The sequence below is a fragment of the Lissotriton helveticus genome, chromosome 6 (assembly GCF_964261635.1).
Source record: "Lissotriton helveticus chromosome 6, aLisHel1.1, whole genome shotgun sequence".
Taxonomy (NCBI): Eukaryota; Metazoa; Chordata; class Amphibia; order Caudata; family Salamandridae; genus Lissotriton; species Lissotriton helveticus.
Window position 1 is genome coordinate 1,464,780,509 of NC_136067.1, and position 24,111 is coordinate 1,464,804,619.

At 42.0% G+C, this 24,111-nt stretch overlaps 1 protein-coding gene across 2 annotated transcripts in view; it reads left to right on the forward strand.

Moving 5' to 3' along the window:
• The window catches only part of LOC144763557 (MFS-type transporter SLC18B1-like), a 664,439-nt gene that overhangs the window by 257,107 nt on the left and 383,221 nt on the right, over window positions 1–24,111 (forward strand). For both annotated transcript variants that reach the window (XM_078649273.1, XM_078649272.1), the window contains one exon: window positions 18,430–18,566. In XM_078649273.1, coding sequence (XP_078505399.1) covers window positions 18,430–18,566 — 137 coding nt within the window. The remainder of the gene's footprint in view (window positions 1–18,429; window positions 18,567–24,111) is intronic.

Here is a 24,111-nt window from a genome sequence, read left to right on the forward strand (position 1 = left end):
TACGCTGAGGACACTGCAAAACCTGGGCCATTATCAGGTCCAGTAAAGCATCAACGTCCGGTCGCAAACATGATGGGAGTGTCAGACAGAGACTCAACACGCATTCTTCTCCGCAAAACAGGCATCTGAGGACAGCTAAGATGCAGTCCATCCAGACTGGTCTGAACTATAAGAACTAAGAAGCACTTAGTTCCCTTAGGCGAAGTGTGGCTTGCCATGCGATCACAGTATTTTCTCTCCAGGAGTACTGTTTTCATCTCCTTGGTAACCGGAACATCCATTACGTAGCAGAAAAACGACAATCAGGATACCTACTATTAGAAACAGGATCAGCGGCAGTCCTCCAAAAATGCTTCCCAATACGTAGTGTATAAAGTTTGGAATAACTCCGAGGACAGTCTGAAAGGTGTTTAACAGTCCAGAACCTGCGTTCTTAAATAGGTGAACAATGCATGTCCTATCAGACATTTTAAAGATACGATTTACCATTTACTGCAAAATGAAAAGGGCAGTTGGTACGTGTAAGGGCCTGTATCTCTGCTCAAGACCTTGCTACTTCGAGATCAAAAGTCTCCTGAGCGGAGGTTAAGAACACAGATTTCTGTTTATTCATGGCTTTCATTCTGCTCAAAGTATCAAACCGTATTAATGAAATATTTAATGAAGGCCAAAGCTGCACCTCCCTGACTGTATGTGTTGGGGGAAACAATACTTGCATACAGTAAGTAACATAGAAAGTTAACGTTACCAGACATGCAATGCCCGGAAGCATCCCACAGTAACCTTGATAGTTCAGCATTAAGTAACTCTCATTCGAAAGTAGTTTGAATACTGGATTTATCATGGCAGCTGGGGCACCCTCGAAGTGACAGGACAAATCTGCTATTGAACCATTACAGGCCCCATGAAGCATTATATCCTGGCATATAAGTGATCCACTTAAGGTATTCTCACAGTTAGTACCGCTAAGAAATACTTCTTTTTCCCCACTTCGGCATCAAAATCTGTATTAAAATTTCCAAGATTCCTTGATGAATTCCTTACCCAATTTCTCATATCTGCCTGCATTTGTTCTAGGCAATAATGGAATTGAAAAGTTGTGACCGGGAGAGTTATGTGGCCATGGATTAACCATTCTGTAGACGGTGATTCTGCCACTGCAAATGTTAATCTGTCCAGTATTTCAACGCGCAGCATTGTATACTTCACTCCCCTGTGTGCCATTTCTATCCGTTTCTTTGTCAGATTGTAAGAGGAGAACAGAGTTGTGTGGCTTATAAAACGCCATGGCACATAGCCTGCGCACAAAGATTGCAGCATCCAGCTTAGCAACATAATAGAACGTAATTGCGATTGTCCGTGTTGTAGTATGGACACGTCTAGTTCTAGTACATAGATAGCAGAAGATACAATGTTGCCCAGTGAATATATCTTGGATGTTAAGGTTGTTAACCCATTATCGACCATTGATAGAGCTTTCTCTAGATTTAGACGAGTGATTTCTCGTAATCTTTCCGCAGCTTCTAGTTGAGAAATTTTCCGTATTTCATTATAGACAGCATATAAAAAAAGTTTTGGACGTGGTTTCCTAGGACCTAGTAAAAAATCCTGCAGGTCCTTATCCCCTGTAAGTAAGGATAAGTGTTGTTTCACCTGTGTGAGTGTTGAGGGTTGTAGCCAATCGAGGCATAACTTCCCAACACTGTATGATGTCACTACCCCTGGGTGTCGTGTCTGTACATAGCATGGATCTGGCCTGTTGATACTAAATCCTTCAGTTTTACCCAAGAATCTTTCTTGACGGTTATTGGTGTCTGTGGGCCAAATCAACCATCCATTCCAATCGGGGTCTGATCTATTGCTTTGCAAGATGTCATGTTTAGTAACCACTTTTTGTGATGTAGCATTCTCCTCAGTGTGTGATGGTTCTTGCACCCGAGGTGTATTTAGATCTTTATTCCTGGCTAACCCAAGAGAAGTTGTTTGTTGTACTTTTTCACTTAAGAACATTATTTGATGAGGAATGAGACATGCTCTAAATAGTGCCTCTGTTCCCTGGACCGCCAGTCTCTAGTACCCTAGACTGATTTTAAGTCTATTGTGTCTTTCCATAGGTCCTACCCTTATTCTTGCAACTGGGCAATAAAGGAAGCAGAATAGATCTGTTTGGTGTTTGTCAGCATATTTTTCTGTGCTGGTGTAGGTGCAACCTTATAATAATATGAGGCTGGGTCTGAGGTGTTAAACCCTGAGAAATACCGAACTTTTTGTACAAATGTCTTTGAACTGCTTCTCGACGGTGTTGGGCAATGTTCCCATTGGTGATATGTTAAAACCTTCCTAGGGTTAGCTGATGTATGCATTTTCTCAAAGTCTGATGTGTCTTCTAACATTTCATTATTAGAAAAAGCACCAGATTTCTCTAAATCACACAACATATTAGTTACAGTTTCATAGTCCCAATCATCGGAAAGTGTACTTGAGGTAATGATATCACTCAATGCTATTTTGAATAAATGTGGCATTTTTATAAGTTCAGTCTGGCCAAATATATTGAAATCAACCTTGCCCCATACTATACCATCAGGTATAGGAACTGCTGTAATGTTCACTGTTGACAGGCCTCTTCTTTCACAATGTGATGATAGGTGCTGTTTCAAGATCATATTCACTTTTCATGTTGCAGAGCTTTCTCAAAGACAAGTTCCATTAATAAGCATACTAAAACCAATTACTAAGCCTATCCAGAAAAGAAAGAAAAGTATTCCTGTAGATACCCAGAGTTCCACCAAAGGTGATACCAGGTAAATTGTTTTGAGAAAGATCAGAAAGTCTTTAAATTGCTGGCGACTAGTTGTTTGGGCTGGCGTTGTTTTGGTATTGCTTGGATCTAATGAGAAGTTGTCAAAGTCAATGAAATAGCCAGATGCAGTTCGATCAATTTTCGGTAGTACCACAATTTTCGTGGAAACTGTAGCTTGCTCCTGTTGGGGCATGTTGACGTAGATATCCATGTTTGATCTAATTGAAATTTGTCTTTCAGCTGAGTTTTCATGTTGAACTTCAGGTTCAAGAGGAGCGAGTTCCATTGCGTTGCTGCTTAGTCCTTCATTCCATGTAGGTGACCCTTCAAAAGTGATGTCTGTTTAAACTTCTTGTATAGTTGTGAGAGGAGGGTGTCTGTTACTTTGGAGTCCACGTGGCCTACTACTCAGTATCGGCCACATAGTCTGGTTTGATTAGGTCAATTGAGGCAAATCTTTTGTCCTTTTTACTGGCAAGAGGTGGCAGAAGTACTGTTCTTGTTCCTTCAACTGCCAGGACAGGTACAGGCTTTCTGTATGATGGCCCAAATTATTTTTTGTCTGCTATTTTCTCTCTGACTAGATCCCTAACTTTAGGGATCCAGACAGGTCTTGCCGTGACACGTTTGCTTCCCCAGTGGCGTTCTTCTTTATATTGGCATTACTCTGTTGTGCCCTGGTTTCATTCAGGTCCAGTAAAACAGCCGAACCTTTATGGATGTCAAAAGGTTTTTTATCCGCCACTGTGCCTTCACAATCAAGATCAGGTACCCACATTCTCATACCAAATAGAACCTCATAAGGAGTGACCCCCCCCCGGGAGGCTCTTGGCTGATTATTCAGCGCTCTTTGGACTCCATACAGATGTTTTACCAAATTGCCACCGAGCCTAATAATCTAGCTGTTAAAGATTGCTTTAAGTCCTGGTTTTTCCTCTCTACAACCGAATTTCCCTCGGGCTGGTACGGAGAGGAGTACCGCAATGCTACCCAGACTTCCCATAGTTTCCTTGTAAACCCGAGAGCTAAACACGAGGCCACGGTCAGAATGAAGTGTGCCTATTGCATATGTTCCTATAAAGACTCGCAAATCTTTTATAACAGTTCGAGCGTCAGCCGGTCGCTGTGGCCACACCCTTAGGAACCTAGAGCAGGAATCCACTGCCACCATGATATACTTGTTCGCCTCATCAGATTGTAAGGGGCCGCAGTGGTCTAAAAAACACACACAAGGGGTTTGTCTGATATTAGTAATGTTGTTGCTCTGGACGTGTTACTGTGGAACCTTTCATCTGCTGACAGATGTCACATTTCAAGACGTAGTCTTTAGTCTGCCTTCTTAGTCCTGGCCACCAGTAGCGTTGTTTCAATAAAGAAACCGTAGCAGGAACTCCTGCATGTGCAGAGCCTATACATTTGTGCGCAGCTAGAATTATCCTAACCTTTGTTCCATATTTGGTATTACTCTATCCCCCTCTTCAGGAATCTGAGCAAATGGAACATTGTTTGCATCCAACTTGTAGGAGTACTTCAGTGGAAACTTTTTCGGTACCGCTGAGTTATTGTGTGTGGCAATAATCACAACCATTATTTCACCGTCTATTCTCGTTTTTGAACGAGTGATTGCAGCTACAGAAGCCATGTGTACAACCCCCTTTGCGGCTTCGTCAGCCAATGAGTTTCCTTCAACGTGAATGCCATCACGTTGATGACTCAGTGTGTGTATCACGTGAGCCCTTGGTAGTTCATTTTACAACTCCACTACCTGTTCCCATAGCATTTTGTGCTTAATTGTGCCACCTTTTGCATATTTTAACCCATTCTGTCCCCAGTGATGTAGATATTAATTGTTTGACTGTACACAGTAAAAAGACTCGCACACGATTAGTGTGGGGGAATTCTCGATCCGTATTTACCAGTTCCAGTATTAGTGCTTTTAGCTATGCCAGCTGTGCCGTACAGTCGTCAAGAGACTGTGTTTTTGTGTAATTTGGATGAATTTTACCATCCTGCATCCGTCCTTTAACTATAGCACACGCGGCACTGTATTGCTCTTTACTCCCTATGGCCGGTTGCGCAGAACCATCAGTGTAAATAATGTATTCATACCAATCTAGAGGCATTATTTAATTCGGTAGAGGATATTCTTGTTCGTACTGCAGAAATGCTTGTGTTTTTAAATGTGGGTCGTACCTGTATTCTACATCTGTTGCAGTGAGAGAATTGGCCCATTGTATCCATCCTGGATGTAATGCTTTAGCATTGGGAACGCTTGCCTTTGTAGCAGCCTCTAAGGCTGGAACCGAGGTCACAACTATTATACGTTTTCACTGAGCCAGGGCTCTTTTCTCGGACTACAGCAGTCTGTACTGCTGTTAGAATTTTTTCTGTAGACACGAAACGCATCTCAGCATTTGTGTACAAGTGAGATTTATATGCTATTGGTACTGTTTCACCTACATTATATGTTAGATAAGTGTACCCTGATTGACCTGCAACTATTCGAATCACCAGGTTGTGTACATTTACGCGTGTCTGTAAGTGTTTTGAAACTATCATGTCAGCTTTTTAGGAACTAAGGGCCCGATGTAGGTCGGTCGGTAACGGCCGAAAATCGGTATTTTCGGCCGTTACCGACCGGTATTTGAGCTTTGGTATGTAGGGACACATATTTTACAGAATCAGTAAATTTACCGATCGGTAAATTTACAGATTCTGTAAAATACCGAATCGGTATTTCTACCGATTAGGTAAATTTGGTATGTAGGTGGGACTCTTCTGAGTCCCACAAGCCTTACCGATTCAGTATTTTAGCATCAAATTCAATTTGATGTTAAAATACCGATTCAGGTGTGCATGCACATGTGTGCATGCACACCTGTGCCATATGACAGGCAGACCTGCCCTTAGGGCAGGTATGCCTGCCACATGGCCCCAAACCTTTTTTGGGGGTGCTAGAGTGTGTCAAAGTGACACCCCCTGCACCCTTGTCAAAATCTGTATTTACCGATTCGGTAAATACCGACCGGTAATGCCCCATTCATTCCGGTCGGTATATACAGATATTTACCGATTCGGTAAATGGAACATCTGGATGTTCCTACATACCCCCCCTTCTTATTTACCGATTCTTAATTACCGAATCGGTAAAATTCGGTAATTAAAAATCGGTAAATAAGTCCTACCTACATCGGGCCCTAAGTGTATCTGTGTGTTCCTTTTTTATTATTTTAATATTTTTATTTTCATTTTACCTGGTGCAATACATTAAATCTGTAAATTCCTAAAGGAGAAAAAAACAAGCATTTTGAACATGGAGTTTCATAGTGACATAGCTTACAGATTGTAGAAGAAACAAAATATATAGTTCTCAGCTAGTCAGAATTAGCATGGGAATATAGAATAGGGATATAAAAGAAAAAATAAATAAACTTTATATAGATATATATATATATATATATATATATATATATATATATATATATATATATATATGAGAAAAAACAATCCTACTTCTATGAAGAAGAGGCAAGTACACGAGGCATGCATGGATCAGGCTTCTTTATTGATGTTTGGGTCTCCCACGACCCTGCAGTAAAAGAGAGACGCGTTTCGCCTGCACAGCAGGCTTTGTCAATCTAATTGGCGCCATAACATTATTGGTATATATAGAAAGAGAGCCCTCCTCCCTCCTTCAGGCATACATAGACATAAAGGATAGACTGCATGGTTGCCATTATAAACAGAAGACATACTGGCCTTCAACATATGCATACCTTGCAAAGTGCAAGACATTCAAAGTAATAAATAACTGCATATTGCACTACAGGCAAATAATGTCCACAATAAAACATGAACGAATTCATAACATATGAGCCAAAAAACAATTATATACAAGAGTCTGTTTAGCCTGAAAGTCATGAGGGCATGCCGAGGAGTTGTCAAAGTGAAACACCATACTGGCGCCAAATGCTCTCAACATGCGTTGCCTTTCTGATAAAAAATCTACTGTGTACAGAAAGATTTAGAAACTGCGTGAATGCAGGTTGTGCTGCCTGTATTAAAAATGTTTACTGGCTCCTACTTCCTTGTCTGTCCGGTACAAAAGACGAAGACATGCTGAATGACTGTTTCTGCAAAGCAATGTTTTACAAATGTGCGCGAAAATACGCACTCTTGATGAAGGGACAAAGAACTTATAGCGCTGCCACAGGGCTCCGAGTTGCACATGTTGTGCATATTTCCAACGGCGGTTTTAGCCTATGGGTGCTGGCTGCTCCTCCGAGTGGGACTACATCTCCCATAATCCCCTCAGGCGGCTATACAAGTCAGAGTTTCATCAGAAACCTTTGCGAAGGTTAAAAATGCCACAGCTTCATAAACCGATGCAGTCAATACCGGAACATTGTCCCACGGAGGGCTTAAGATCAAAGATAAAGGGCATAAATGCAGGGGAGTCTCGCAAATGTCTGAGTTGCCAGGCAGCACAAGATCAATTAATCATAGGCACACAAACAGGGTAGTAGGAGACCGAAGTAAATAAATTCAGTGTGCCCCACACACCTCACCGTTTATGCATCAGCAACCACAGTGCCCAGTCACCAAAGGTCGCCAGAATCCCAGGCAAGGCATTTCCTGCTGCGGAAAGCAGACCCCTGTGCTGACAGTCGGCAAAGACCGCCTCGCTCTGCAATCTAGAATCCCCACAGCTGCCATCCTTGGTCCTTTCCCTGGCGTGCTCTCTGGGGGCTCTACAGCATAGCACTACCGTGCTCCTCCCAAAGTTTGTTGCAGTTAATAGTAGAGCCACAGAACGACTGGTGATACGTGTACAGCGCCAACTGCCGACGCCGAAATTAATGAGAGAAAACAATCCTACTTCAATGAAGAAGAGGCACGTACACGAGGCATGCATGGATCAGGCTTCTTTATTGATGTTTGGGTCTCCCACGACCCTGCAGTAAAAGAGAGACGCGTTTCGCCTGCACAGCAGGCTTTGTCAATCTAATTGGCGCCATAACATTATTGGTATATATAGAGAGAGAGCCCTCCTCCCTCCTTCAGGCATACATAGACATAAAGGATAGACTGCATGGTTGCCATTATAAACAGAAGACATATATATATAAATAAATAAAATAGAGGGCAGAGAATGAGAGATAGGTACATTGAGCTTTTGGGGAATTCATAGCTGTACATAAACACAAAAATAACCTTTCAGGGGGTTTGTCTCCACAAAGCAAGTGGAGCCCAGACGCAGAGCCCTCCTTCCCTCATCTCCCCCCCCCCTGTTTTTATAGAGAGCAGCTTCAATATTATGGATGCCTAGCAATCTAGTAAAGCGGTACAAAAGGGGGTGGCGATGGACAGAGCATCTGAACCAATCAAACACACACCCAGTCAACAGATCTGGGTTTATCACCGTTCTTTAGCCCACTCTGCCACCCCAGTTCAGAAATCTAGTAAGCCACATTTGAAAAGTAGGTGCAGTGTCATCCTTCCATCCTGCTGCCACCAGGATCCGAAGGACTGCTAAACATATAAATAAGAAAGCCTCCTTATCCCATTCTAAGTTAGGATTGTTACCAATACCAGAAATCATGAGGGTAGGTGATAGGTTTACCTGGATATCTAGCAGCCCCAAAACCTCTCAATCTCTGCACAGATTCCCCTCATTTTTTTACATTGCGTGAATATGTGGATTTGTTCGGCAGGTCCCTCCTGGCATCTTGGACACTTATCGTCCCCCTTTTACCCCATTTAGAAAGTTTGGCCGGGTATAATATAGATTAAAGAGGACTTTATATTGTTGGGCCCTTAAGTTGGTAGACCGGAACACTTTATTCGCGAGCTGAAGAGCGTAATCTAGGTCAAAGTCGGGGTCCCTCAATTTCGTCATCCATGATGTTTCTACTTTATCCATATCGTCTACTATTGAATCGGTTAGAGATTTATATATACATTTAATTTTAATCTGGGCTTCGCCTCCGAGCATATGCTTAATTATTTTAATTTCCCCTCCTGGATGTATGTGGGGTCTTCTCCCATGTAATATTTGGTGGATCTGAAGATACTTAAATGCATGTGTGGGGGGATGCCAAATTTAGTTTGGATATCAGTAAAAGCGAGTAGTTCCCCTCTACCCTTATCCAGAATGTCCCCCATTCTTCTGATTCCTTGTTGTTTCCAAATAGCCCCCATCCTATCATTACGTAATTGATGGAGGATTTTAGAATCCCAAAGTGGAGTATAAAAATGTATTTTAGGAATTAGTAATGTTTTCTGGATAGCTTTACACATTTTCCATATGCCATCCATAATTTTATATTTTGTCCTATTGTAATACCCCCTTTCTGTTTGACGTAACAATAAGCCTTGAGCATCTTCACCCACTAGTAGTTCGAAGATAGAGGGAGGATCGTTTAGCTGAGTATGGTTTGCAGAAATATCAAACAATATACTCATTTGACTCGTAAGGCATGCCCATTGGTAGAATCTAATATTAGGTGCTGCCAAGCCACCCCTTTCTTGCGGAAGTGATAGATATGTTAAGGATCTTCTGATTTTACCATAAGACCACAAAAAATTTGAGACTACTGCTTCTATACTTTTTATCCATCCCTCTCCAACCAGAAGTGGAATTGATCGGAAGAGGTAGAGTATTTTTGGTAACATAGTCATTTTTAAAACATTTACTCGTCCTATTAGGGAGAGATGTATAGTATCTCTTATTTTTAATTCTTGCTTAATTGAGACAATCAATGGAGCAAAATTTTCTTCGATTATGGTATTAACTGCTGGGGTTATCCTGATCCCTAGATAGACTGCCGAGTCGACCCACCTAGTATCATGTCTTACCATATTGTTGGTGCATATAACTTGAGTCTTGGTTTCATTAAGATGGTATCCAGAATAATTACCAAAATTCCTAGCCATATCTGTAAGAGCTATTATAGCCGTTTCTGGATTTGGAGTTAAGACAGCCAGATCATCGGCATATGCCAATATTTTTGTTTCATAGCCCCTACATACTACTGGATTGATTGCCTCACATCCTAAAATTCTGCGAATCATGGGGTCTTTGTATATGGCAAAGATTATTGGAGAGCATGGACACCCTTGCCGTATCCCGCGAGATATTAACATTTCTTCCGAGCTTCCCCCCATCATCTGGATCCGGGCCCTGGGTTCGCGATACATCGCTTTTATTGCACTCATTATTTTCGGACCAAATCTCCTTCGCGCCAATATCCCCCATAAAAACTGCCAGGTGACACGATTACACGCTTTCTCAGCGTTGAGAAGGATCATCGCCATCCGATCCCCCCGGGCAGCATGGATATCGAACAGCGTAATTGCCCGTCTCACATGGTCCGTTGTTCCCCGACCCCGGATAAATCCATGCTGCCAGGGGGACACCAGACCGGCGATGACCCCTCCCAATCTATTTGCCAGGACTTTGGCGTAGATCTTTGTATCTGAATTTATGAGGGATATTGGTCGATAAGCTCCGGGTTTGTCCTTAGGCTTACCCTTTTTATGGAATGCTACGATATTGGTTTCCTTCCATGAGCTAGGGATATCCATGGTATAGATTATGCCATTAAATAGATCCGTTAGTAAAGGAGCTATAGTATTCTGTAGGCATTTATACAGTTCCAGCGGGATGCCGTCTGGTCCTACAGCTTTTCCTATCGCAAGGTCCCTCATACCCTCGGTTACTTCCTCATTTGATATATCTTCTTCCAGCCCGAGGCTATCTTGTTCCATCAATTTTGGGCCCGTATCATCCCAGCTTATATTAGAGAAATCCGACCTTATCTCTTCCTCATACAGTGCCTGATAGTAATTTTTGAAAGTTTCTCGAATCTCGTCTGGCTCTGAATAAGTTTGGGATCCCTCACGAATGTTTTTGATAATATTTTGACTACTCCTTTGTTTAATTCTAAGAGCTAATAGTTTACCCGCCTGCTCCCCGGTTTCATACAATGAGCCCCTATCTATTTGATATTGATCGGCCGCTCTTTGGGATATTTACTGATTTATTTCTGCTTTAATAACCATAACTTTCTGTTGTGTTTCTATGATCTCATGCCCCCTGGCTATCGCTCTGACCATTAGTTCTTCTGCATCTGCTAATTGAATTAGAAGGTTCTCATTATAGGCTTTGATTTCCTTTCTAAGTCGCGCAGAAAAGCTAATTACCTCTCCTCTTAATGATGCTTTGAATTAGTCCCAGACAGTATTACGAGTTGAACTATAACGATTAATATCGAAGTAACTTTGGGGCCAGTTCTTTAGGTGGTCGACAAATTTACTATCTGCTAATAACTTTCTTTCGAAAGTCCACCTTGATGATGGTCTAGTCAGGGTATCGATAGAGAATTGAAGTATCAAAGGATTATGGTCAGAGATTACCTTGGGGGCTTTCTTGATTTCCACCCTATTTAAAATCACAGCAGAAACAAGAAAATAATCTAATTTAGAAAACTTTTTGGCCGGGCAGGAAAAGTATGTATATCGAGGTTTATTAGGCTCCTTTTCTCCCCATACGTCTTGCAGCCCGTGGGTTTTAATTAATGCAGTTATGGCGCGAAATACCCTGGGTTTACGTCCCTGATATATGATAGTTCTACCTGATTCTGTAAAATCCGCAGAGACATTAAAGTCTCCACAGACTACAAGAGGGGCGGGCCAATTCAATATTTCAATCTCAAGGTCATCAAAAGTTTCTGGATCATCGTGATTAGACCCATATATAGTACATAGTGTAAAGCCCAGCTCCATTTCAACCACTGCCCAGCGACCATGAGCATCTACCAGGTGTCGTCTGCTTCCACCCAAACCTGGTTTAGCCAGTATGGCTACGCCTCTAATATTGGAGGTTTGAGAGGAGCTAGCGAGTAACTCATAGCCTCTTATATTCAGAAGATGTTTCTTAGACCATGGTAGATGGGTCTCTTGTAGACAGAGAATATCAGTTTGGCTTAGTATAATATATTAACCCATCCTCTGTCTTTTACCCCGATCATTAAGACCCCTGACATTAATAGAGCAGATGCTAAGTCTCCCCATTCTGTATTTGTAATTCAGACTTTAGTAGCTTTTCTCCTTTTTTCAGACATCTCAGACAGTTTCCAAATATCCCTTTAACCAAAGCTTTGTACCAGGTATAGTGAATTATTTTAGTCTTTTTTCTCCCCCTTGTAGAACTCACCTCCCCACCTCGAGGTCTCCCCCCACCCCCATCCCCGCGTCCTCCCCCCCCCCCCCAATCCCCACCCAAACATTCCCTTTTACCACGTTGGGGCGCTCAGACACAGGTCTGAGCATGTGATGAAAACTGTGCGAAATGGAAGTGACTAACTTAACGTGCGCCTAAATCTTGGCGGTGACCCTTATTTATCATAAATTGATACAGGTAATTCAGAGGTATTTCCTCAGATAGAGGGGTTATAGCGGAGTCCTATTCCGATTCCTCTTACTTAACCTCTTATCTGTGTGTTCCTGTGTCCAGATTCTAACTGAAAAGTCAGGTTTCATTAAATCGCAGAAAGGTTTTACTCTTTCTGCGTAATTCAAAATGTATGTTCTGCCAAAATTAAGCAACCCCAGTATTGATTGTAAGTTTTTTAATGATTTCGGAGGTTGGAGCAGCGCACAAAAAGTCAGCTGCCAGGCTTCTTCCTCCACTCGAAAGTTCATATCCTAGAAAAAGGATGTTAAGGTGGGCTATTTTTGATTTTTTAAAGTGTAATTTGTAACCCTCAGAGGCGAATCCCAAAATTAGGGTATTTACTCTGTTCAAGTGTTCTCCAGGTCATCGTCCGTAAGATAAATATCATCCACATAGGACAATGCCTCTTCATCCAGATTTTTAAGTAACTCAGTTACTCTTACTGAAAACAACCCCGGGCTGTTCTTATACCCCTGGGGAGTTGGCAGAATTGCAGCTGGGACCTTAGCAGTGAGAATGCTGTCAAGTATCTGCTCTTAAGCACTATATTTTGGCCAAAGAATCCATATGCGATATCTATTGTTGTTTTGTATTTTTACCGCACAATGTTATTCATCAATGCAACACTTTGTACAATTTGAACTGCAAACGTCTTGGTGTAAGTGTTTAAATGCCTGTAATCTAAAACTAAATTATACGAATTGTCTGGTTTTGATACTGGAAACAAAGGGTTATTCATTTGAGAGGTGCAAGTTTCAATCACCCCCTGATATTCATGTTGATCTAAGATCTCCCTGACCTGTTTTTTTAGCTTCTTGCTTTATAGGGTACGGCCTTTGTGCAGTTGGATTGTTTTTTAGTGGAATAATTTGGTGGGTTGAGTCCTCATCCCATCCAACATGGTTTTTGTATAATGCTGGAGCCTGGGCTACCGCTCACTCCCACTCAAATGTATTTTTTAAGAGTTTTGGAATGTGGTCGGAAAATGCTGGTAAATTTACCATTTCTCCCCTAGGGCAATCCATGAAGAATGCTTGTGTCCAGTCTTGTTCAGCTAACAAAATGTCAAAGCCAAACGTCAGGTTCTCCCAAAAGAGACCTCTAACTGTACTACATTTGTCCCCCTCCGTATAGAGTGTTATTTCATACAATTTATGTGGGACACTTACCCTAGTATCAGATGTTTCCACCGTGATATAATCATTCAAGTCCATTGTCAGCAGAAATTCCATCAGGTTCTGGTGAGCTATTGTTACTTCTGCCACACTGTCTAGCATCGTCAGAGGCTATTCCCTGTCCAGTAGTTGAGTCCCCAGAATTCTGGGAATGTCTGATGTTTAGACCTGCAACCTTCTTCTTTTTGAACTGTGTTTTTGGTTTGGCTTTATCTTCTTTTTTGGAAGTGTATTCTTGAGTGTGCTGCTTGTCTCTGGACTTTGTACGATCTTCTTGTCTTTCTGACCGTCCTTCCCTCTCTGAGTTTTTCGATGAATCCTGAAAGGAACGGGAGGAACGTGTATCAGTATCCTGATACCTGTCAGGTTTCCTAATGTTACCCCTATTCCTAAGGATATACCTACTTTCGGAGGGTTCCTGTAGAGGAGAAATACCTCTGGACTGAGATCTTTTTTGCCTAATTCTGCATATGCAGTTTCAATTATTTTGGGTAGTTCCTCCTCCTGTTGTAAAGAACTGAACTCCCTTAGGCATTGGCGGATGGCCACTGATGCTTCTTCCCCTTTAATATTTGCCAGTATTATCGCTGATACCTGGGCATAGTTACCTAGTAACTTCATCCCTAAGTTTGCACGCTCTGCTCCGTACTTATTTTGTATTTGTCTTAATATGTCTGGTACTACTGCTAATGATGGGATACCATGAGTTCTGGTATATATGGCAGCGAGAACTGTACCCCACGAGGTACAGTCCTCTAGTTGTGGTGTGATCCCCATGGGCAAGCAGATTGTTAGCATTCTGTGTTTTTCATATGGGCTAGTATTCAGGAATACTGATTCTAGCTGTGTTATTTTCTGAGCTATCCACAATGGCATTAATTCACGTTTTGCGGGCATTTTACCCATTACTGCGTGTAATGTTTGTGGTGTAATTTTAGTAGTTGTATTTTGAACTTGAGCTGTATTTGTTGTTACCATTGCTGGCAGGACTGTTAATGTTCTCATGACATATTGCGTCATGTTTCTGAGAAGTTTTATTCATTCTTTGTGAAATATGAGTAAGTCTGGTCCTGGCATAGTTTCAATGTCAGGGTGTGGTGTATAAGTTGCCAATATAGGCCATGTCGCTCCTTCTCTTCCAAGCGGACCGAGTCTTACTCTTCTTCTTATATGGGGTAGGGATCCTTTAAACCAGTATAAGTGTTCCTGGAACCTCAATCTCTTCAAACTGACAATATTCCGCTGGTGCATCACTTTCTGTGTAGGAGTGAAATGGTTTCGTTCTTGCATTTGCTGCTGGAAATGTAATCCATGAATAAAATACCCCTGTTCTGTATGCTTTGTATGCCTCGATCACGAAAGCTACTATGCCACCTCTAACTGTTGAACATGCGCAAGCAATTTCAGGGTGACTGTATGTCTAACATTTGCTGCAATCTATATTGTGTCTGCATCCTCCTCGTCTTCTGAGAGGTCCAGTGCTTGATCTAATGGGTTTATGTCTGTGTTAGTCATTGTGTTTTCAGAACACCAAATAACCTTTCAAGGAAACTAAAATAAGGTTTTTGCACAATTTTAGGAATGTTTCTCTTTCTAGCTTGTTAAACTACCAGCCAATAAATAGGATGTTTGCCTACTCAGCTGTTGCGGATTTTAGCCTACCCACTCCAGACGTCTCTGGTGTTTTGTGAATAGGGATTTCTGACCAATAGCACTACTGAACTACTTAGATTCTACTGTTGAATAAGTACCCAACCAACGTTGGTGGCGCCATGTCGTGTAGTTCCTATAGACAATATACAAGATCTGCATGTTTAGACAACATACACTGAAGGATTGGTGTCAGACGAACTCATGATCACCCCCACCGGGCACGTTAGCCTTTCTGTATCAGCTAGCTCACAGTGCCACTATAATCTCCTCTTACCAAGGACAGAACAGTTTCTGGAAACCCCCGAACATGACAACCCTGATCCCTCAGGACTGTGGAAACAATGTACTCCATTTCGCTCAGTCACTCATGCTTACTTAGTTTCTCTCAGAGAGACACACCAAAACAAGCTGGGCGTTTTCAATATTCATTTATCGAACAGTTGTTATTCTGGTGTAGAATTGGTGTGCTACAACACCCGTTAGACAGTATAGGATATAAATGATTACCAGTACTATGAAAGTAAAAGGATGGTATAGTTCTACCATCTTACTAAAATCATGAATACATTCAAGTATATAAAACACATGCTAAAAGGTGCCTATTCCTAAGATGCCTCCCTATCTAGATGTACCTAAGTGTACCTAGCATGGTTGTAGGTGTTAAGCCAAGAATTCCTCTAGGATCTAGTCAACCCCATTTCCTTGAGTGAGACTGTGGGACCCCATCCTGGTCTCGAGTTGGACACCCCGCGAGGGATGTTAGACCTCTGCGAACTGGAGTGTCTGAATGCGGGAACCTCATCGTCTCTGGTCAGTGTGTCGGCCGGGAAGTCTCGATCTCCTCTAGCTATCTTAGTAAGACATTATGTATATATACCCATAGGTCTTCCCAGGGGTCCTACCTTGCTTTATTACTGTGTCGGCCTAAGGATGACGTTGGGCCTGAACTTTGTACATAGATTTTATACAGGAGATGGAAGTCCTGTTGTGCTTCCAAGTATCCTCATGCATAATGTTTGAGATTTCGAACTAGGAAAAACCCGCGTTCTGAATGCAAAAGGTCAGTCCCTGTAAACCGTGACAAGTGTAATGTAGGGAGAGAATATAGGTGAAGGGTAATGAGTTTACCGAGGACTATATTATACTACCAATATGGAATATAACACTTCATCTGGCCTATGCCTTGAGTGAGTCCTGACGCTCCTTATGTTGCCCAACCAGTCTTGGACCCTTGGAAGTGGTGCTAAAGGTGCTTCTTCAGCCAAAACCTGAAACTTTAAACATTTTCCACCAAACATTTTCCTGAGAGCTTACAGAAGACCAGGACCTAACTGCTCGCTGATCCGCCTGAGAAGCATCCTGACTTTGAAGTAGCCCCCCTATGCTCTTCTCTGCAGCAGCAAATCCTGTTCAGCTGTTCAGCTGGTCCTCTCGTAAAAGGTATTCTGCATTATGGAGCCCTCATTGGCAACAGCCTCCAGCTTTGCCCGCCTGGAGATTTTCGACTTCAAAAAAGGGTACATAGTCTGGACATAGAAACCTTCTCTGCGATTATGTCCAGTGGCTCCTTGACCACAATACCTCCTCCTTAGACACTGCCGGCTCCCTTGTCTCGCTGAGTTTTACCTTCTCAGGAAATTTTCTTCAGACCAGTTGACCTTGTGTATCCGTACTGGGCTCCATCACGTCTGGCCATAACTTTTGACTGCCCCAGTCTCTGGCAACTAGATGCCCAAGGTTGGCGCTTTGATCTTATAGGCTCTATTTTACACTCAAAACTTTTGAAATTCATAACTCTGGTTCTACTGATTACATTTGTACAATCGCGTGAGGCTTTTCTTGCATTTTTACTGTATTACTGTTGATGTGCTGCATACATGCTTTACATGGTGCCTCTAAGTTAAGATTTACTGTTTTAGTTCCAAGCTACCAGAGGCTTAGCACAAGTTCATTTAGTGACTTTTGTAGTTCACCTTGGCAAGGATTGTGGTTGTTGCTTCAGTTCAGTTTTCACCATCCTCAGTCAATAACCCAATTTCTTACAGCGTGTTTCATGGATTGTGTTCGTTTTGGACCAGTAGGGACGTGTAAAGAGCTACCCTCATAGTGATGAAAGGCTGCTGCCTTTGCCAGTAGTTAAGTGGGATAAGCGCAGTGCTGGCAGCATACTGTTTAGTAATCCGTACCAGTGAGAATCTCCTTTTTACCTGTGTCACTGGAGTGAGGCAGACGTGCTCATTAATTTAAAGTTCTGCTGCTGTGTGCTTAACTCACCCGTGTTCTACATCAGTTTGGTGTGTAGGGCTGCGCAGTGTGTGAGTGGAATATATTTGCTGGGTATATGTTGGCCAGTGAGTGGTACAATACAGACATAATACAGTGCTGTGCAATCCCTGTATCTCATGTGCACGGGCTGGGTGTATGTATGCCTGTAAACTGTACAATACATGGAAAACTCATGGGTTCCATTCTAGGAGACCTGGGGCTGACTGGAGGATCATGAGGAGAGGTGGTAGAACAAATGTGTAATGCTGCATTCCTGTAAGCTGGGTGAGATACACTAATGGAAGGGAGAGCCAGGCTCTTCAGTACACTTCAAAGGGAGCTCTTTGATTAAGAAAGAGGTCACTTGGAAGGGAACTGACTCATCTCAGTAAGGAGATGGGGATGATGAGAGAAACTGCAGATTTATTGAAGTAAGCTTTCTATTGTATCCTACTGTATGTTTATCTAAAGGTCTTGTCACTTTTTTCCCAGGAGAAGAGCTAGGCACCTGCTTGTTTGCTACCAACTTGAGTTTCTGTTGAACCGCGTATTCCATTTCTGTTTGCTGCATTACAGGAAACCTATAAAAGAGCACCAAAATGCAAGTGAGTTTTGCATTGTATGTTCCAAAGGCTCAGATGACGAAGCCCTGGTCTGTTGAGATTGCGAACGTGATTTAGAATATTTTTTATATGTGCTCTACATTTGCATAAGTACTAAAAATCACAGGATTTTTTCAAGTGCTTTATTTTTTATCCATCACAGTGATCTTGTATTAATGTGTAAAAAAGTAAAATATAATTTCATCAGTTGCCTGCTCTTCATTCTGATGTCATTATTCAGTTTTCACAATGATGTTAATGGAATGAGTCTTGGATTAATTGTCCACTAAGATTTTCACCCTGGGAATGTATAGAAAAGATCCCAGATGGAAAACAATTGTTACAGGTAAGCAACTTTTTCTAAGACAAGGCCATCACTTAAGTGCGGGGTCTGGACATTAGTTGTTTTCCTTGTTTTGTTTTCAGTTTGGAGGTAATTCATTTACTTTTTTTCCCCTACCTTTTGTAATCCAGATGCAGTTCCAAGCCGAGATTCTTTCTGGAGGCTGATCACACTACCAAAGATAATGTTTATGTGCCTTATTATAACCTCAATGAGCTCATGCCTGGGCTTTCTGGATCCCACTATGTCACTTTTTATCACAGAAAAGGTAAGCCACAACCTGCCTGCAACCCTATATGCCATTGTGCCTTGTGTACACGGGAAACCATTTTTCTCTTTCGGGGGCTCCTATGCTAGCCTAGTCATGTGGTGCTAAGCCTCCCAGAACTTACAAGAATGATGGCTGTATTATTTAGCTTCCTACCTCCTGAGCCCCGAGGAGGGTAACCGACCAACAGCAAGTAGGTCTTACATTATATCTGCTTCATGACTTTTAAGATTCTAAGATTATTTGGAATTGATTAGCGTTGCCCTGTTTTGCCTTTTTTTTGGCATGCTACTCCTTTCAATTCCTATAGTATAGTTACATTGTACTCAAATTTACAATGCAAGAACACACTGAGTGAGTCAGTTGAGAAAATCTATTGCTTAGCAGCTCCTCATCACCACCTCTGCGCTCGTCTTGTTTCTGCATCTAAGAGGGACAGATTTTATTAAACGTTGTACATGTGGTTGCTGCCTTTTTTTGGCTTGTTAATGTGCAATTTATCCGTCAGCAGAAGGAGCTGCCCAATCTGATTATCACTGAGGTTTGGGTTGTAGCCAAAGGTGTGCTGTGTGGTCCTAGGTACAGGGAAGAACTGCCACAATAATCTCCGCAGATTGTGAGATTGCATCATGTACCTAGGTTTGCATCTAAAGATGCGACAGATTGTTTCAAAATTACTTTTGAGGGAAAGCCTAATAACTTTTACTTGTTTTGCTCTTCACGACTCTCAAAATGACGTATGCAGAACTTTCATCTTCTTACCCCGTAACAAGCAGAATACCCTGGTTGTCTTCTTAATTGTTATTGTCGTCACTTTGGAGTTCTTTCGAATACTCCTTAACCACAAATTTCAAGGACACCCACACAAAGCACAGTAACTAATGGGTACTCATTCAGAGACACCCACACAAAGCACAGTAACTAATCGATACTCAGTCACACATTATGAACACAATATTCAGAATATAACTGTGATAGAGCGCGGGCTCACCTTCCCGAGATTTTACCATACTCACCTGGGCCCATAAAACAAATACACTTGAAACAGGTAAACCTACGCTAAATCAGTGATTGTATTTTAACCTTTTAGGACCTATACCTTGACTTACCAATCCTTGTTACCGGTACCTAGAGTCCTAAGGGAGCAAAGGAGGTAGCAAGAAAATAGGTAGTAAATAAACATTTGCATTCATAAATAACCACCGACTCGAGAAAGATTTAAACACGTTATCTATGTAAATTCTTAAATGTCAGAGTCCAAACCAATTTGATTAAATCGCATTTCAATTAGAAAGAATATAATAAAAGCAAGATGATGTGGAAATATTATGAAACGTTCTTTAAGCATTGAAATATAGGAAGGGTAAGAAAAGGGAAACAGCACAATGACTTACCCACACAACTTTTATATTTACCTAGAATGGTGTGAAGACCAACCCTGGCCACGGGCTGGGATAAAGGACAGGACCCCCGATAGTGCCTGTGCCAAGAGGATAGAACAGGTGCAAACCAGAACCAGGATTAGTACGGACCAAATTGGATCAGGACAGGACCACCGCAGGTCAGGACCGGCACCCACAGCTAAAGTGCAACGCCAGCGTCACACCCCTCTCTACAGCTAACAGTTGGCCCCGATTGGGTTATCGAACTCCTTCCCAGAACCCTGATTGGGTTATTGAATCTTCTGACAGAGTGCTCCGCTAGCACCTCTTCTCCCGAATCTTCTGACAGAGTGCTCCGCCAGCACCTCTGTTCTCGTTCGCCTATTGAGTGCATTGGATCAGTGACAGGTCAGCTATTCGGACAAGTCGGAGACTCTAACTAGCTAAGCCTACCTAGTTATACCATTTTCCAGGGCAGTGTACCACCCCCCAATGTTGCAAATGTGTGTATTCCCTCAATTTGATTGGTCAAAAGACGAGGAGAGGTGATCACACCATACCAGAATGAAGTAATTTCATTCAAATATTTAAATTAATGTTCCCTCCCATAATTTTATTTTCCCATGCACTTTTATTCCACCCGGCAGTGAATGTATCAATAAGAATTACAATGTATTATAACGATTTGTTCAGCTTCCTTCCAGAGGGTCAGAAGGTAAGGTTCCCATGAGCATCTTCTAGCAAGTCAGGAGTTGGCTCGTGTTCAATGCCATGGCTTGTGGACTCTTGAGAACATAGAGCATGCGCAGTCGCGGGACCCAAGATGAAGCAACGTTGTCGTTGAATCGGTCCAAACACGAGCTAATAACAAAGTCAAAGAAAAACTATTTTAGAACAAAGAATAAATGAATGCACTGTATACCACTTATCTCTACTCTATTCCCATTACTTTATTTTAACTACAGCATTAAGGTTTAGGCAGAACAAACAATTTAGTAAAAACAGCAATGCAAGCGTAAGCGCATGAGAACTTAGAGCAGCCATCTTTAGTTCTAGTGCGCAGAAGCAAAGATTTTCCCACCAAGCTTAAGAATACGTCATGTCACGTGAGTATCACAGACGCATGCGCAGAAAAATTCCTGCTTTGCGGCGGCCATTTTAATGCATTCGCGTTACTGTTTAGTAAAAGCACATAGACAAGCTTCCCCTAGATACCTCAAATGTCGTGTGGTGCATTTGTTATCAGACAAAACATGTTGGTTAATACATTACTTATTATTTTGAGAGGGTTGAGTCCAAACAAGTCGATTTACGTGCATAACCTTGCTCTATAAACTGCAACGGGATTGTCTGTTCTCAAGGATGACACCTTTACACCCAAACATTGCTTATGTCTTCAACATCCAGGTTCCCTCCAGAGGCCCTATTAAAAAGGGTTGAGCTGCCTTGATAACAATAGAGAATGAGTTGCAGCTGTTGTCATATCGCTTTCTTGACATATGCTCACTTTAAGTTTCGCTGTTTCAAAATCAACTGCAATGAACCCTCCCAAGTTCAACAGGGTAATAACTGGCATTATTCAATGTACGTTTTATGTGGACTTCCAAACTAATCTGTGGGTCTGCTCAGGGCGTGTTTGGCTGTCTCTGCATTGTGGCTCACCAATGGGGTTTGGGTTTTTAGGACCCTCTACCTAACACGTTTTAGCTACTGTGTGCCTGGGTCTACTTGAGTCTTGACATATGTCTTGGTCATTGTTCTCCACCGAAGACAGTGTACATTGGGTGGGAACCCATATTCATCTGGTTTAGCTAGGTGTTCGCGACTAGGTTGTCAAGTTCCTGGTGTGCTGATTAGGGTCTGTGAAAATCTCTTATTGTGGAACCCTGTTGACTGATTACTATGAAATGTCTGTAAGGATTTGTATTGAGGTCTGTAGCCCATGGAAAGTGTTGCCTTGCAACAGGTGGTTTACTGTCCTTTTGTCCCCATTGACCATGTTCTTGTGTCACTGGTCTCAGTGCTGCATGTTCCCTGTGCCCTCATTCTATGACATACGGTGGAAACCGTTCCTGGGAGACTTGCAGCTATTTGGCGATTTCCATTCAAATGCCAGCCTTGCATCACTCAACAGGCACATTAACAACATCCCAAAGTACCATGCGAATATCAGAGATGCTGTGGCCCAGGGCGCCTTGTATCTTTAAGCAGGATCAAGAATCATGTCTGGGGGTGAGTGCCCCCAGTCTTCTGTACAAACACAAAATATGCTTTAACCCGTAAGGTTGACCTATTATTTGTATTTATACATTGCCATTATTGTGCTGAACGCAATACCTGCAAACTTTGAGCTGGTGCCATGTCAGAGCCACTATCATGCAAAGATGAATTTTAAAACTTGGTTCCCAGAGACCCAGTGAAATATACTGACCTTTATTTATTTCTCCATGTTTCTTTCATCTGTCAGTCAGTAAAATGTCTTATTTTGAGAACATAAAACAAGTTTGCACATTTCATAAAAATACGCCAGATGTTTAATTTTAAGCTAAGCAGACTCAATTATCTGACTCAGCCACCAACAGGTAAGAAAGTCCTAGGCGGTGCAGGGCATGGCATAATCAACCTAGCAGTATGTTGAAGATGTGCAATTGATAAAACATATGCGTTATTATTGTCTTGTCTTATCTTATACAATTCCAACCATACAAACGGTTATAGTAGCTGAAGTACAAGAACTATTTGTGTAAACTTCGATTGGCTGGTGCCACCCAACTTATTCAAATACTAGGCTTTAAGACTGTACTTACGCTAATCTTTCCTAATAAATGTACACATAGTAATAAGCTTAATAAGTGTTTCCTACGCCCAATTGTCATTTTGTTAATATTTCATTAGTATAAGCAGTGGAAGCAAAACAAAGTCTTTCATCGCTTTCTACTGTCTGCCATTTCCAGCTACTTCTGGTGCTTCTTCCCTTGGCTCACTGACTTTTTCTCTTAGCTACGGTGCCACTACTGACAGTGCTGTAAAAAAAATAAGACAATATAGGGAGAAAAAAAATAATACCAAGAAGGAATTAGAAGAGGAACGGGAAGGGAAGGGGGAGAGGTAAGGGTGTAAAGAGTTAAAGTGAGGGAGTAAGCGGGAAGTGCAGTGAGAAAACTAAAGAGAAAAGAATAAGAGCCAAGGATGGTGAAGGAAAAGCTACCTCCATATGGGGAATGGGGCTCATCTTACATTTCCCCATTTTGGAGTTTTGTATGCCAATCTGCAAATTCATAGCACAGCTATTTGGTTGGTACAGAATACATACAGCAGGTGATGGGAGGAATGCTTGCAAAAAGTCTTACCACTGGCAATCACTCGGAGAAGCATTCCAACCCTTTGATTTTCACCCACAACACGTACAACAATGGGGCAGTCCGACAGCTAAATGATTGGATATTGTCAGCAGCCGAATGGGTTGTGCCATTGAAACTTATGACAGTCAAAAGAGTTAAGACCACGTCACCTTGGTACACCCCAGAACTTAAATCTTAAAGATCAGCTGTAGAAACTCCGAGCGGCTTTGGAGGCAGGACTACGGAGAGGAAAAGAAACTTATTTATAAAAACACCATCTCACCATATAAGGAGGCAATCATAGCCGAAAAAAACCTGTTCTTAACTACGAAAATAAAGGAGGCAGGCAACTCCACAAAGGAACTGTTTAAATCCGTTAATATGCTAACCAAACCCCAGCAGGACAACGCTTTTAAGCCTGATCATACCCTATGTGATAAACTGGCCGGGCATTCTCAAGAGAATGTGCAAGGAATCTATAATGATTTCTTACATGCTCCAGAACCACAGGAGATAAAAATACCTGTGATACGTCCCCACTGTAAGCTAACTTGCTTTCAGCCGATGAGTAGTGCTGAAGTACAGAAACTTCTGCTTTCTATAAAATCTGGCGCCCCCACTGACCCCTGCCCCCCTTCCATTATGCATCAAGCCACCTATAAGATCTGTGAAAATCTCACCCCAATTCTGAACCAAGTTCTAACCTCCGGCTGTTATCCAAAAATCTGGAAAATGGCATCTATTTCCCCTCTCCTGAAGAAACCTAGCCAAGACCGTAATGACCCCAAGAACTACCGCCCGATTGCCGGCCTACCGATCATG